This window comes from Nannobrachium achirus (assembly GCF_963921795.1).
Source record: "Nannobrachium achirus genome assembly, chromosome: 17".
Classification (NCBI taxonomy): domain Eukaryota; kingdom Metazoa; phylum Chordata; class Actinopteri; order Myctophiformes; family Myctophidae; genus Nannobrachium; species Nannobrachium achirus.
In genome coordinates, this window is record NC_137824.1 from 49,864,683 (window position 1) to 49,881,551 (window position 16,869).

Below are 16,869 nucleotides of genomic sequence, written 5' to 3' on the forward strand. Positions count from 1 at the left end.
TAGCATGTACCGTATACCCATATTTTATCACCCAGTCATTCGTGTTTGCCCAAGCTTATCGACCTTGTCCAACGACAAATGCTGTGTCATAATTTGCTCGTCACATACCGGTACTTATATCCTAATATATGATGAGACGATGAGAAAATTGCGTTTCATCAACACTTTAAATGAATGAATAGAATAGCATTACTGTCGACCGGGACGCGTTCTGGCAAGAAAAGATGTAGTCCCACTGGGATTGCCCCGACAGTGTGGGGAGGGAATTGTTTCAAAATACGGCAGGTGCTGCTGGCTGCCAACCACAGCCATTACATACAGTAGATATTCTGTGAACTGTGGAAGGTCGCTATTCTGGAGGATTTTGGCTCTTTTGTGCCCGGATAAACTATGTTACCAGAGCAACAGTGTTTGGTGGCAGAATTTCTTTTTAAATAGTGAGTACTTGAAGCATCGAGGTCGCTTGCTGACATATCAGCATGCAATGCCGCTTTAGCTGGGCTGTTTGCATATAACCCCTAAGGAAGATACAGCAGCAAGCTTACAGTATCACCCTCTCTGTCCTTTTATCACTCTGCGATATCCAAAATAATGTTCATGAGTCAATTTATTGTCTTCTGTAGCTCTTTGGCCCTATTGAAAACATTTAAGAGAAATAAACACACACACACACGCACCCCTCTCTTTGTATTGTGTGGAACGCATGTCTGCGTTCATTGCTGCGTCGTTGTGTGATGGATACGCTGCTGTTGCGCAGCCCCAATCTCCAGAGTGACTCCCCAGGCATCTTTGTGGCACGTGAAGATAAAAAAGGACCACCTGCCAGGAAAAAAAGAGTGCCGTTAAAAGAAATATTAGATGTGTTTAAGGCTTCCATAAATCAAATGGAAGGGAAAAAGTAATTAAGCTGTGCTGCCATTGTTGAAAAGCTATGAATGGCTGCAGCCATACATTACTTCATCTCCACCACGCCACTTTCAGCCCAGTGAATGGGCCCGATAATCCCATGCTCATGCTGCACTTGAATGGTGCATTTGAATTAAAATATTTCCCAGGAAACACTGTGGGGTAATAGACTCATGCCGAACCCACACCAGCAGCACTACTGCCTCCACTTTCTGGGAAAGGTTCCATGCATTTTCTATGGAGAGGAGCTGCCCGCTGCCTGCTGTGGCAGGAGGCAGAGCCAGCAAAGAAGTTGAGAAAAGCTCAACTTTCCCGCTGCTGCTCTGCGACGAGACAAAGCGGCAGCCAACCAGAAGCGCGTTGTGGTCTGAACCAGGGGTGGACTAGGCGTACGCACTCAAAGGTGACATGGGTGTTTCAGACTTTTGTACACCCCCCCAGTGGTGTGTTCTATATTACGCTATATACTGTACGCAGAATGTTTTTGAAAAAAAGCGTAGCTCTCTACTAACCATTTCATCCATTGAAAATGCGCTAGCGTAGCTCCATGACCACGTGCATGACGTGCAGGGAATGATTATCGTATCCCCTCCGAAAAAACCTAGAACACACCACTGACACACCCATTTAGCAGAAAGATACAGTGGTAGAAATCACTACCGCAGCTGAGTTTAGTCACTGCTCTTGGCCTTTCTCAACACTGCACGGCACACCAACCTGTATAATACAGTACCTACCTCATCTGTAAAAGAAACTCTCAACAAACCTCGATCGTTACCTCCTCCAGGTTGTGATTCATTAGACTCATCGTCCAACAGAAACGCATGCTTATGCTGTTACAGCACACACTCACACAGTAGCCTACAGCACAGTAAAAATATATTTCAACATGAAGAATTTGATTAGATTTTGTATAATCGACTAAATCGATTAGTCTGATTTACCACATAAATCCTATTGTCGTATAATGGTGTTGCAAAAAATAGGCTACTGCTGTTTTTGTTTTTTTGATTATTGCTATTTGTTTTTAAAATTGTTTAGTTCGCTTAACTGTTGCAACCCTAATATCATCTCTGTCAGGTGGAAACTTCACATGTCCAAAACTGTTACTTCACGATTCACAATTCAAATTCAAAAGTATCAAAGGTTGCGCTGCGTTTCGAGCTTGAGGACCTGCTACTTTTAATACGTTTTGTCAAGTAGGACGCTAATTTACCAAAAAGCAAAAAGCACAAAAAAGGTTAGAACGTGCAGATGAAGAGCTTTCTGTTTCTCCTGCCATTTTGTTGTTCAGGTGAACAACATCATCCTGCAGGACGTGCGTCACGAGGAGGCGGTGGCCGCCCTGAAGAACACCTCAGACATGGTCTACCTCAAGGTGGCCAAGCCAGGACCCGTGCACCTCAACGACATGTACGCCCCTCCGGACTACTCCAGCAGTACGTATCTAACCGCTTCCTCTGCTCCTCCATGTTGGTTCCCCCCCTGTTGGTTCCTGTGCACCGCTCACCCCCAGCGGTTCTTGTGTTCCTTTTTTACTGAGGTTACGTTTAGGAATGAATTTAGGTTTATAGGCATGGTTTGACTGAGGTTATGCTTAGGAATAAGGTGACGTTTAGGCATGGTTTGACTGAGGTTATGCATAGGACAGTGTTTCTCAACCACTGTGCCTGGGGACCTTTGGTGTGCCCCTGAGAAGGGTCAAGTGTGCCCCTTGAAACTGCTTGAAAGCCAGTTTTGTATTTATCATTTTAAAAATGATTTAAACTAGTGAAAACAGCCGATCTACAAGCACACAACGCCTCGCACCGCGCGGCGTTGTGTGCTTGTAGATCTGCTGTTTTCACTACTGTTGTGCGACAGTCTTGTATGATGAAGCAGGGATTTACTTTGCGAAGAAACTTACACATTTGAAACTTGGAGATACAACGTTTCTTCCCGACAGTGACGATATTTACACCCCCGTATTATGTTGGTGAGCCCATGGATTCTTGGGACATTAAAAGTGTGCCCATGCAGAAAAAAGGTTGAGAAACACTGGCTTAGGAATAAGGTGACGTTTAGGCATGGTTTTACTGAGGTTATGTTTATTAATAAAATCACACTCGTGTGAACTGAGCGGTGGTGTGTGTGTGTGTGTGTGTGTGTGTGTGTGTGTGTGTGTGTGTGTGTGTGTGTGTGTGTGTGTGTGAGTGTGTGTGTGTGTGTGTGTGTGTGTGCAACAGCGCCCCTCCCTTAACATGTGTGGTCAGAAAAGGTTACTGCAGGCTACGGACACGGAGACAGACAGACATACATACCCACACACACGGCCACGTATAGGAGCGTTGTGACCACCGCTCAAAAATAAGGTTTAGGCATGGTTTTACTGAGGTTACGTTTAGGAATGAGGTTAGGTTCAGGGGTAGTTTCACTGAGGTTACGTTCTCACATTTTTACGTTCATGTATTCATTGGTCCTCGTCGTACAAATGCACACGTTTTTCTCAGTTCCACTACAGTGTGTTTGTAGCGCTAATAACCGATGAGCAAAATCTCCATGGCAAGTCCCCACCAAAACTGTGATAGTCTGTGATACAAAACTTGCAATGCGTAAGGAATTATAAATAGAGGTCTGTGGTGCGGTTCAGTACACTGGCAATTGTTTTTATCTTCATCACAGATTTTATACAATACTTTTATGAGTCGTGGTGTTGCTGGCTTCACTGTTTCCCTCCTCCAAACCTGCTATGCCCAGACTCCCACTAACGGAATGCCTGTTTGTGTGTGTGTGTGTGTGTGTGTGTGTGTGTGTGTGTGTGTGTGTGTGTGTGTGTGTGTGCGTGCGTGCGCGCGCACACACTGACACAGCACAGCACAGTACACAGACACACACACAAACACAAACGTACTTCTTGCCCACTGCAACAGCAAGCCCAGATCTCCACCTCCCACTGTGCGTGGATGGTTTCTCACATCCCACCCGCTCAAGAGAGCCCACGTTCTAAAGCTATCCTCTGCCTCACACAGAACTATATACAAACACAAAGGCGCTTTGCTCTCTGTGGGGACTGTTGCTGTACGTTCTGTGCATTCTCCATTTTCTGGACCTCGTCGCGTTTGCCGTTGCAAGGTCCGAGGCGAGCCCTTTAATGCAGATTTAAGCTGGTTTTGAAAGAAAGTATGACCCACATGATCTGGATTTGAAAGGCTTTTTTTCGTCATACTCTGCTGCTCTCAACAAGAATGTAAATCTGTACAGTGAAAGAGGGGGGTTTCCAGCCTTGTGATTGTCTGTGACACACTAACCTGGACATTGTGCACCGTGTGAAAGTCTACAGAATGTGGTCTTTTAATGTAAACACACAGAAAGCAATATAGGATGACTGCACATTTGCATTATAGCTTTTGTCGACTACTGTAATACAGAGTTCACACTGCAAGATTTTAGCGCCGATTATCCACTCGCTGACATTTTTGACGCTTGCCAACAAAGCCCAGAATAGAGTTAAATCAGGGTTCGCTCAAAATATTCTTAGGTCTTGGGTCTGAGAGGCTAAATCCCATCCCAAATGGTGGTCTGTGGCTCAGATGCTGAATAAATAACAAATCTTGATATGAAAAGGGTTGAAAACCCACTGGGTTATGTGGTTACCACCATGGGGAGAGTGGTGCTGAGTATGTCGTCATTGTCGGACAAAAACCTTGTCCAAGTTTCAAATTTGTACGTAAAGCCTTCCTTCATCACACAAGACTGTCGCACAAGACTAGTGAAAACAGCAGATCTACAAGCACACAACGCCTCGCATCGCGAGGCGTTGTGTGCTTGTAGATCGGCTATTTTCACTAGTTTAAATCACTTTTAAAACGATAAACGCAAAACGGACGGTTTTGGACATTTGTGTGGCCCTTTCAACCTGTGTTGTAATCATCCTTGTTTCCCTCTACTGGTCTGGCCCTCGCCCCAGCCTTCCCCACCATGGTGGACAACCACGTCAGCCACAACTACATGGGGCAGATGGAGCCCAAGCCCGTCTACCAACCGCCTCCCCAGGTGACACCGTCCAGGTACTCCCCAGTGCCCCGCCACATGCTGGGAGAGGAAGACTTCACAAGGTCAGTCTATAGTCTAGAGAGCACCGTTTCCCCATTATGTGGGTCGCAGACACACTTTTATGGGTCCCTTGAATTTGTTGTTTCCTACATTTTAGTTTTGAATTATTATTATTTCAAAACCTTTAAAAAAAAACACTCCCAAAAAAAAGCATGAGACTTTCATAAATTAAAAACAAATTCAATGATTTTCAAAGACGAATAAATAAATGAAAAATCTAAGAAATTCCATAAATTAGAATAAAAAAATATATAGAAGTAGTGAAAATAGCCGATCTACAAGCTTGTAGATCTGCTATTGTCACTAGTTTGGGTCCCAGTCAAACCCGGTCTAATCTCTCTTTTGGGTCTCGACCTGAAACGTTTGAGAAGCACTGGGGCCTGGCTCCTTCTCTGTACATTCTTTCTAACACCACTCACATAAGGTAGTGTTTGTATTGTATCTATAGATACAACAGTGCATGAATTGCTTGCAGGTAGTATTACACATGTTGTTATCGGTAGTCCTGACTCCTTGATAATGCCACACAGTTGTATTCCTGTATATACTGTATATCGTTCATCCATGCCTTACCGGACTTGCCTGGCGTTGCCAGCCTCTATCACACACTTCGTTTTGGAAAGAGAGTCTGGGATTTCAGGAAGAGTTTTCATTTCTGGGGTTTGCCCCAAACCACTTGCCCCCAAGCCTACAGAAACCACGTGCCCCAAGCATACAACCCTGATTGGCCAACCCTTGAAGCTGGTTGAGGAAATAGAATCTCAATGGATCGGTGCCAGACCGTACTACAACACCACTACCGCCAGGGGGTGTTGTTGTGTTCGGTCTGGTTTATTAACCAGGCAATTACCGGACCTCTTGTCCCTAAACTTCTTTGCCTTTTATACTATATTGAAAAACATTTTAAAATACTTCAAATAGCTGATCTACATTGACACGTTGTGAGCTATTTGAACTATTTAAAAATGTTTTACAAAATAGTAAAAAAGGCAAAGAAGTTTAGGGATAAGGGGTAAGGCATGGACGAAAATAGGGCCCATAGTATGGTTTTAGTTGTTTATTTTGTGGTTGTTTCTTTACTGAAACAACCGCGTCTATGGTGTCTATGGTGTCTGGTGAAACAGCCAATAACAGTGACAGGAATGTTACGGGAAGCTAAGTAAACGCTGGCCATCCTTTGAGTGAAAAGCAGAAGTGGTAGACAGTGTATTCTGTGCAATGCATTACCATACAATACAATACACTCCAACTGCATTATATGTTAGTCTGACTGCGTTTTGGTGGCTATGCTGGCCAAAAAATGCTTCAAAGCAAGCCTCCATCATCCCACGTCCTTGTTTTGACTATGTTTTAACCCCTGAGCCTGAACGCCTGTCCAAGTACTGGATCAGCAGCAGCATTCATAGAGGCAGGACTTGAACACCAAAGAGGTCTAATCTGCAGCTCTAGGGAGGGGGCTGGATCCCTTGTGTGTGTGTGTGTGTGTGTGTGTGTGTGTGTGTGTGTGTGTGTGTGTGTGTGTGTGTGTGTGTGTGTGTGTGTGTGTGTGTGTGTGTGTGTGTGTGTGTGTGTGTGTGTGTGTGTGCGCGTGTGCGTGTGTGTGTGTGCGCGTGCGTGCGTGCGTGCGCGTGTGCGTGCATGCGTGTTTCACTCTGGATTTGATGTGTGTTCCTGTTTTGTCCTTGTACCCACTGCTCATATGCCTTGCATGTGCATTTGATTTGTCTGTGTCTCTGTGTGTGTGTGTGTGCGTGTGTGCGTGTGTCTACGTGCTGTGTTCCAAATGTCCTGCACCTGCACCGTTCACTGTGATTTCTGTACCCCCTCCTCCCACCAGGGCTGAACCCATTTACAGTGTCATCCACAAACCTGGGGACAGCAAGGTGCCCCAGGACACAGACTTCTGTCCTGCCCCCGCTCCCTTGTGCCAAGGTCCTCTCCCCTCCTCTGGCAGGTACTACTAACCCAGTCCATTGCGCCTCGCTTGGCTAAACTGTCCTCTCTACTGCCCCCACCCCCTGCTCTGCCCCCCTCCACCTTCAGCCCCACTCACACACACAGCCCAGCATCTGGGAGCTGGCATCAGACTGTTAGGCCAGCGCGAGGGAGGGATACAGGGCTCATCATCTGCCTCTCGCCCCGCTGTCCGGCGTGCCATGGCCCGAGCCATGTATTATCTCTGACACGGGCGGAGGAGAAAGATAGCAACCGACAGAAGCTGAAGAGGGGAGGAAAATGGGGGGGAGGGGGGCAGATTCATGGAGGAAAAGGAGTGCTGAAATTTGTGCTGACAGAATACCTTGTACCTTCCAGATAGATGTCCAATGTCAGTGGTTCCAAAACGGTGTGCTGCGGCACACTGGTGTGCAGGTGTGCCTTTGGGATGTAGGGACAGCCAATTATTATTGTAATATACACAACTTTACAAAAATGTATGGTTTACAAACGCTATTATTATTTAGTATATCAGGACTCATTTCCCAGAAAATACAGAGGCAAATTCCATACCCTAAAATATATTTTAACCACTTTCAACCTGCCACATCCTACTGTAGTTGCGCCTTGAGATTTGGGCTCATTCGTGTGCCTCGAGTCACTTTTGAAAACCTCTAGCCGTGTAGAATTTGTTCCCCGTGTCCCTGTCTACCACATGTCTACTTTCCTTGTTTGTATGTGTGTAATGTATGATTGTTGCTGCTTTTAATGTTTGTGAAACGCTTGCTACATTTTTCTCATTGCATTTGAATGCAGAAAAATAAAAAACAAATAACAGCTTAAGCATATCTGCTGCTAGACCGGACGAGGTTAATGAGCAAGTGTGTCATTATATCGTCGTTGTCGGGTGGAAACCTTGTATGTCCAAAACCGTTCGTTTTGCATTGATCATTTAAAAAATGACTTAAACTAGTGAAAACAGACGATCTACAAGCACACAACGCCTCGCTGTGTGCTTGTAGATCGGCTGTTTTCACTACTTCTGTGCGAAGGCCTATAGGGCTTTGTCACCCAAATCTGAAACTTGGAGATGGACAAGGTTTCTGCCCGACAGTGACGATATGCTTGGGTGTTCTCCCGCTTCTCTCAGTCTTTAAAGGTCTGTGGACTTCCGTTATTGGATTTCCTTACGACCGACCGCGGTAAACCGAACACTTAGGGCACCTGACATACATTTGAGCAATCTGGTCTCACCTGTGATTGTGAAACAGTTGCACAACACTGTTAGTGACAGTTCGAGATTCGGCGTCATACCTGCTCCCCACAAACACACTCTCAACAGGAGCACGGCTGAAAGGGCTTCACGCTTGCACAAGCTGCTCCGCTCCATCTGTCACACAAGCTCCCTTAAATTCTAAATCTGCATCGCTGGCCAAGCAGCTTTTTTTCCACCTCTCTCTCTCTCACACACACTCACTCTCGCTCCCTCTATGTGCTCGCAATGTCAACCAAGAAGCATCACGTGCAAGCGGTGGCTCTCTCTGTCATGCGTGTCTATACTTCATGGTGTCGCTGCCATGTCATATGTTTACGTTATTTTCCGTGTTCTCTCATCCCATCAACCTTGTAATGGACGAATGCCTCCGTGCTGCTGGGGGTGTATTTATGTAAGGTAATAACTGACTTGAGTTAAGAGCGACTGAGTGCGGTTGTGCATGCCAGCTATGTCTGTGTTGTTCATGTATGGGTGCCAGTATGCACCTGCCAATCTCTCTGTGTGTGTGTGTGTGTGTGTGTGTGTGTGTGTGTGTGTGTGTGTGTGTGTGTGCGTGTGCGTGTGCGTGTGCGTGCGTCCGTGTGTGTGTGTGTCTGCAGGGGGACGGTTTTGGGGAGGGGGTGCAGCTCATGGCGTGCAGGAATGATCTGCCCGCTGATGTCCTCATGTAAATATAAACAGCGGGTCTGGGCTGTTACCATAAATGTATTAGGGAAGCGAGAGGCCGCCACATGCTGCGGCGCACGCGCCAACAAAGCGAGGAGGAGGAGCAGCGGACATTCCTTCAGCTGTCGTGATTCATTCTGCGCACGGCCGAAAAACCAGGCCATGCGCTGGGATCCTGCTGCCCTCTTCATCACACAGGCAGCCCATCACAACACCCTGATCCACCGAGACGTTCACTCGCGATGCGCTGGCGCGCACGCGCACACGCACGTACGACACGTTATCTGCATATCGTCGTTGTGGGGTGGAAACCTTGTCCAAAACCGTTTGTTTTGTATTTATCATTTTAAAAATGATTTAAAGTAGTGAAAACAGCCGATCTACAAGCACACACCGCCTCGCAGTGTGAGGCGTTGTGTGCTTGTAGATCTGCTGTTTTCAATACTTTTGTGCGACGGCCTTGTATGATGAAGCAGGGCTTTGCTTTGCGAAAAAAAACTTTTGCAAGAAACTTGGAGATACAAGGTTTCTGCCCGACAACGACGATATACTGTATCACAGGTGTGCATGTGCAATGCAACACACGTGATGAAACGCAGCCGCGCCGCACCGCGTGCTTGCAGGTCGGCTGTTTTCGGGGTGCGCGACGCAGCCGCACGGCTAGGTTTTAATCACCCTTAGCGTTGCGCGCATCCCGGTAGGTCTGTATGTCACGCCTGCTCTCTCTCTCTCTCTCTCTGCCGTCTACACGGTGACATCACGGCTGACAACGGGCCCCATCCAGGTCACGGCTGATGAGCGAGCGGCTCCCTCAGACTGACAGGCAGGGAGGAGAGACCTCTCTCTCCCAGCAGCCCCGGCAGCCTCTGCGTCGGCTCGTCCTCCTCCTAGGAGGGCTTATTTTAGACAGATTCTATAGTCGGAGCAGGCCTCTCCCCAAGAAAGTGGTGCAGACCGGTCGCCAGGATGACTCAGACTTCAGATAGCTCCTTTTGCCCATCTGCGCATCCCCCACAGTGGCGTCATCACAGATGCACAAAAACACACTATGCTTTTGAGGACTACAACATTTTAGGACAACAATTTTATAAATTACATTTTTACCTTCTTTCTTTTCTTTTTTTTATCCCTTTTTCTCTCCAATTTAGCCAAAGGATTCCTCCCCACACACAGCTACTGTATGTGTGTTGTCACTGCTGCTGTATCCTGCGAGTGAGGGGTAGTGATGTGTCGTTCATGAGTGATTCGTTCATAAGAATCTAATCATTAGCGAGACTCGTGAACGATTCGTTCAGATCCCTGAAATGTGTCGTTCACACTTTCGTTCACACCCCCGGCACACAGGACGGGAGGTCGGGCTGTACTCGCGACGAAATAAAAACACTCCCGCGATAGTGTTTTTCACGGGACGATCGCGTTATGAATGTGAACGTGAACGGATCGTTACCGTGTGAACATGAACAAAATGATTCTTCACAGAAATTAACAGGATTGCCCATCACGAGTGCGAGGAGCCCCCACCGGGAGGACCTGCTCCTCCCGTCCCACCTTTCCTGCTGACAGGTGGCGCCCCCTGCCGACTGCCGTAGGAGTGACTAATATCACCCTCCCTGCCTCCCCCCATACACAGACCAATTATGTTCGTATAGAGTCTATTCCAGGGGTTTTCAAACTTTTTTGACCCAGGGCACCCCTGTAAATAACCTTTTCATCTACGGCACCCCTGAATTACACCGTTAGGTTTTTGAATCTTACATCCTATTACGCGACGTAAATATGCACATCTTTCCACCTGAGATACGGTAGGCTATGTCACGGAGAAATATCAGTTTCCATCAGAACGGACTGAAAATAAGGTTATATTTGACATTTAACCACCCTGCATCTCTATTCTGCATCGGCATCAAAACAAATACACCTGCACTAATTGTAGTCCTATAGTATTAGCCTGTATTTTTTAGCGGTGCTGCGCACCAATGTTTTACAGAGTGTGTATGTCTCAAGGTGTGTATGTCTATGGGCATCTCTATGTTATTGTCTCTATCCATCTATCTATGTTTAGAGTACGGCCTCAACAGCTGCAATACCGCTGGGTGACCTACCTTCAAGTAGGGTGACCAGACGTCCCGTTTTACCCGGGACAGTCCCGTTTTCAAGCTACGTGTCCCGGTGTCCCGACAAATATCTCTAAAACACTAATATGTCCCGGTTTTCAACATTCACTACAAAATTGTCCCGGTTTCCGCCAGAATTAAAATAATAGTAGCTGTTTTCAGTGGTTGCATAGACATTTATCATGTTCTTTTCATGAAAACATGCTCACCTAACCAAACAGAAAAAAGGAACAAATTCATTGCGTGTCTGAATTCAACACTGAGCCTGTTTGTCAATCACTCACTGCCTGTTTGCAACCCTGCGGTGCGTGTGTGCGCGTGCACGAACGTTAGAGAATGGGCACGCGCGTGCGCGGTAACGTGCGCATTGCTTTTAGGGTCCCAGTTTTAGGCAACAGTGTTTTGCGTCCCGGTTTGAGTGGCTGAAAATATGGTCACCCACCCTATTCAAGTGGCACTGTTGAGCAGCCTAAAGGGCCATTCACACTGAGCACTATAACTATAAGAGGCCACCAAAGGCACCGCTCACTTCACCCTGGGTGTGACTTTTCAACTAGGAATTAAAGTGTATAAATGTATAATATGCATGAATAATGTATATATATTTAAACTTTTTAAAATTTCTACATTATTTACTGCTTTAACTGTTGAAAAATAGCAGATATACAAGCTCACAGCGCGGCACCGAGTGCCGCGCTGCGAGCTTGTAGATCTGCTATTTTTGAGAAAAATCGTGAAAATGTGTGAAAACATTAAAATGTTGGTGGGGCACTGGCTAATCTGGACAGATGGGGACAAAGTCCAGTCAGGGACATTGCCCCTAAAATGCTGAGTCGCCGTCGAAGTGTTGCTCAAGCCACACTGTGTAAATGAAGAGGTTAGGCTTAAATAGCACAGGTAACTGGTTAACAGCAAGAATGTGTTTTTCTTCATTTCATGCAATGGAACAGGAATTGTGTGTAGAGAAGGCGAATGGAAATGTTGGAACAAAATCATATCGTTGATCAGCGCTTCACTGCGTCAATGGAGCGTTTGAAAAGAAAGCCGAAGCCAGCTTATCTTTTTGCAGGGCTTAATGGCCGTCATGCAGCAACAAGTGTCCAGGCGTCAGTTTGTAGCTTCCATTGAAAATGACTTGTTGCTTTGTCGCCGCTAGTGTGAACGCACCGTGAAGGATTGTGTCTATCGCAGAATCAACAGAAAGTGCTCTGTGTTTGTGTTCTGTGCACGTGGCGGTGGCGGTGACGTTTCTCATGCGTTCACTGAAACAGTTCCTGCCTCCTGTCACAAGAACAACGCTGCAACAGCGAGGAAATGTGTGTTCAGAGAGCAGCTTGTGTAAATACGGCAGCCTGTATGAGCTGAGCGCTGCCGCAGGTGAGCTTATCAGTAACTTCACGTGTTCCTCAAATTTGACCTTTGACTGAGAACTTCACGCGTCGATAACCAGGACTCTGGGGGTGGGTGGGGTCACGTTGGTCCACTGATTATCCCACGAGGACGAACATTTCTAAACGATGTTGTTGGTTTAAAAAAAAGGTGATCACGGCAGATCTGGCTGAGTTGTTAAGGGTCTGAAGTGTTAATTATTCATCGCTCCGATTTTATTCTCAGCCGCGCTGAGAGCCTTGAAATATCTTAAGGCGTCTGTCGTCTTAGCGGTGAATACATTTCTTCCCCATGTCAAATTAGAATGAAATAGCAGGTCGTGAAGGGGAGGCAGTGACAGTGACTGTTAAATGTTAAGCTTTGAAATTGGAGGAAAGGAGAGAGAGAGAGAGAGAGAGAGAGCAAGAGAGAGAGAGAGAGAGAGAGAGAGAGAGAGAGAGAGAGAGAGACACACACACAGAGAGACAGTGGAGACAGAGAGAGTCGAGAGAGATAGAGAGATTGAGAGAGATGGGATGTCTCCCTCTTTCATATTTGCCAGCCATGAGCCTGTTATCCTGCCAGGGGGAAATATAAGGGAGAAATACAATGCCATGAGAGGCGGTGTCTGTTTGTGGGGAAAATGGCGTCCATCTGCAGTGTCCACCATTAATCAGCCAAGCAGAGCCAATTACCAAGCTGAGCCCAGGGCAGCACGACCCGCTGACCCGCACCGCCCACGTGTTCTGTTCATTCACAGCATTAGGACTGGGCTGCGAGCGCCTCGGCCTCAACACAGAGGAAAACCAGAATTAGGGGAGAGAGACTGAATGAGAGAGAGAGAGTCACAGGAGACATGGCTGGAGAGAGAGAGAGTGAGCGAGGGCTTTTACTGCAATATAACTGTTTACATTCCAGGCATGGATGAAAAGACAACGGGCAAAGCACCTCCCATGATAAGGAGGGAGTGCTTGATCCCTGTATGCAAAACCTTTGGAATTCACTGCCTCTCAAGGAATTGCTAATGCCTTTCTCTTGCTTTATTACTATGCACACTCCAGGTACAAATAGTGTTCCCTCTAATGTACGCACACACACGCGCGTGCGCGCACACACACACGCACACACACACACACACACACACACACACACACACACACACACACACGCACACGCACACGCACACACACACGCGCGCACACACACGCACACGCACACACACGCACTCACACACACACTATCCATCACACACGCGCACGGTGTGTGTGCGTGTGTGCACAGTAATTCCTCTCCCATAGAGAATAGCTCCAACAATAGCATAGTAAACAGTCCACTTCCACCGTTGCCCCGGCCTTTACAGTCTTTGCTCGAGAGGAAACGCAGCCAGCCGCCCAGCATGCGGTCCTGCTGCTACGGCTCTCTGAGGAAGTGACATCATCAAACGTCTGATTAAGACGTTTGATTCACAAACTCCTCTATTTATTTTTTACACCAACTCTGTCATATTAGCAGCAGGGAACATCCATCTGCCTGGTCTACAGTGGGGCCGGGCTGACGGACAGGAATGCTGGTGTGCTGTCTGCTGTGTGGGAGTGGGTGGTGGTGGTGGTGGGGGGGGGGGTGATCCAATGGCAGTAAGGGACCAACCTGGGATGACCTCCAACTGTACAAATTGCACACCCACTGCTTTCTGATAATGACACACGGCCACCATTGAAAGGGAGAATAGATGTGGAGGACGTTTGGCCCGAGACGGGTGGCGGATGGTCCTGGCAGCCTCCCCTCTTAACGGATGTAGTAGAGATGATCTGTGGTGGATGGTGGGTGTGTGAGGGTTAAGTCTCGCCTCGCTAGCAAGGGATGAGGAGACGGTGTTTGTGACAGCCCAAAGAGGAGGCTGTTTCCCATCACAGGCCGAGATAGGGAACACCAGGGGCTTCTTCTTATACAATACAGGGGTTCTGGAACCACCGCCTCTCTCCGTGGCAGGCCAGAGACAGAGAGAGCACGGCACGGAGAACACTAGCGTTGTGGGAACGTAGCGATGCGGTGTAGGAGCAATTGTCATGTTCACGGTCAACATCTCGTCCTCGATGTCGCTGGTGAGGAGCTCGCCTGATCGCTCGTTTCGGAGGCAGTCTCCCGGGATCAGCAGACACACAAACCTAAGGTAACATGGAGATCTGTGTGCCTTGAGGAACTTGTGGAGCATGTAAGGATATGTTGAACTCTCTGACTGGAAATTGGTGACTGACTTTTTGGTGTTTATTTATAAAGCTTGTACCTGTGTTCCTAGAGGTTTTTTGTCCAAGATTATAAACAAAAACATATTAGAGAAAAATTTTCAAAATGAGGATGTTGAATGACTGACCGGACCTTACATCTTGAAAGAACGCTAATGCAATATTTGCTAGGAGTGCAAATTAGACTGCGGCCCAGATAGTTCTATTTTCCACTGCTAGAATTCATTCGCATTCACCATAAAAGGCTGTTATCATCTAAATAGATATAATTTCAGAGAAATATTGTTAGAACTCAATGTTCTTTGTTAAGGGGCGGCACAGCTGAATGGTTAGGGAGCCTGCTTAGGGAACCAGAGCCCCTGGTTGTCCCAGGTTCGATTCCAGGCCAGGGTAGCAATATCAATGTGTGTCCCTGAGCAAGACTCTAAACCCCTAATTGCTCACATGCTCCTTGTGGGCAGCATGTTTTCGACTGAAAATACTGAATTTCCCTTGTGGGAGGAAATAGGTATCTATTATTATTATTAACATGTAGCCTATAAATATTCAATACGGATGCCATCTAACTTTGCTGGAGCACCCTTTTATTCGTGGAGTAAAACCATTTAGACCTTTCCATGGCCCTTCAGCTGTTTTAGTGGAGTGATCAGGGCTGTTTCCAATGTGGTCATGAGTATGATGCTTAGAGTTCTATTAATGCTGTCTGCGCTGCCATCGATAGGAAAATGGTCTCAATTGCAACTTAGAGCACAGCCATTAGCCATTGAGTAGGATTTGTTCCTGCAGACTGCAGGCAGAGTATTGCAAGAGAAGACCACTAATGGCAACCATGCTGCGTTTCTGTTAAGTGTGGTGACTGTGTGTGAGAGTATGTAAAAAGTGTGCACGTGTGTGTGTGTGTGTGTGTGTGTGTGTGTGTGTGTGTGTGTGTGTGTGTGTGTGTGTGTGTGTGTGTGTGTGCGCACACGCGTGTGTGCGCAAGTGTGTTTGCACATTTTTTTAGGGCCTCCTACTCCTAGAGTATATTTTTGCATTTGTGTGAAACATTCTCAAGGCATTTGATGGACCATAGCAGTGGTTTTGGCCTCACTAGCATTATAAAACCAAAGCAGTCTGAATAGTCTGTCGGAAGATGAGTCATAGAGGCTAAAGCTAAAACAGAGCTTCCATTAGCCCTCCAAGCATGAGGCCACTCATTGCGTCTACTGTCTATGGACATATGTTGTGGATGGATAGATAGACAGACAGACAGACAGACAGACGGATAGATCGGATAGATCAGATAGATCAGAAGGATAATTTCAAAGTGTCCAGCTCTCTCCAATACCATTGGTAAATTCAATATTAATAATAAGTACCCTTTTGGCTAATATTCTTTGTGGTAGCTCTCTGATGAGGAAACCTTCTGACCACATACTGTATATTTCTTTTTTAATTTTTTTAATATAAATGCCATTTTCTAATCAGGGGTTGACAATATAATGCAAATGGCCCAGTGGCCGGTGTCAGTAGCGAATACGTTCGGCCTGAGAATACGGTCGGGGTCCTGCGCCTGATGTCACACAATATGATTGGCTGTCCGTCTGACGGATGACGTGGCATATTGTGTTTGGCTTTGGGATTTGTTTTCTTTTTTAAAACTTTATTGAACGGTCGGTAACACAGACGGACAGTGTACAGCGTCTGATGCCGGCTGTTGATAACAGTGAAGACTTTTGTTAGATACTTTTATATGTCATAGCCTTTGTGTAATTATAAGTGTGAATCAAACGTAATAGTTTTATATCAGATGCAGTAAAATGCACAAACAGGGCTCTGCTGCATATGAAATTATTGGGAAAATAATGGTTGTCAACCAAAAATATTAAAGCTACTCATTTGAAAAGGATATCATGTTTCATTGTACATTTTGGAATCTCTGTAATAAGGATAAATTGCTGATATTTATTATTAAGAACAGTTATTCTTCGCTCCAATACTTATTTGTAATGTTAAGCTATTGTAACCATTATCCTCCGTGAGTGTATTTTCAAGAGCCTACAATAAACATACACAAAGGTGACGTCTTTCACAAAAATGAGGACTTCTCCCTGAAGGCAGTAATGTGTCGCAATTTGACACAAGTCTAGTCTAGTCTGCCGGAAACCACAAAAGAAGAAGAAAGAAGGGACGTCATTCACAAGCACAGGACCCCGAACTCAGGCCGAAGGTATTAGGGATGTACCTTTTAAACTGTCTGGGCCAGCAGAACACACTTCTGTCCTTGCTG

General features: G+C 46.4%; 1 protein-coding gene across 5 annotated transcripts in view; it reads left to right on the plus strand.

Moving 5' to 3' along the window:
- Positions 1-16,869, plus strand: part of dlg3 (discs, large homolog 3) — a 132,386-nt gene that overhangs the window by 88,821 nt on the left and 26,696 nt on the right. For 3 of the 5 annotated variants that reach the window (XM_080745518.1, XM_080745519.1, XM_080745521.1), the window contains 3 exons: positions 2,201-2,345; positions 4,835-5,000; positions 6,836-6,952. In XM_080745518.1, the coding sequence (XP_080601644.1) occupies positions 2,201-2,345; positions 4,835-5,000; positions 6,836-6,952 (428 nt within the window). The remainder of the gene's footprint in view (positions 1-2,200; positions 2,346-4,834; positions 5,001-6,835; positions 6,953-16,869) is intronic. The other 2 variants (XM_080745520.1, XM_080745524.1) reach the window with 2 other exon arrangements.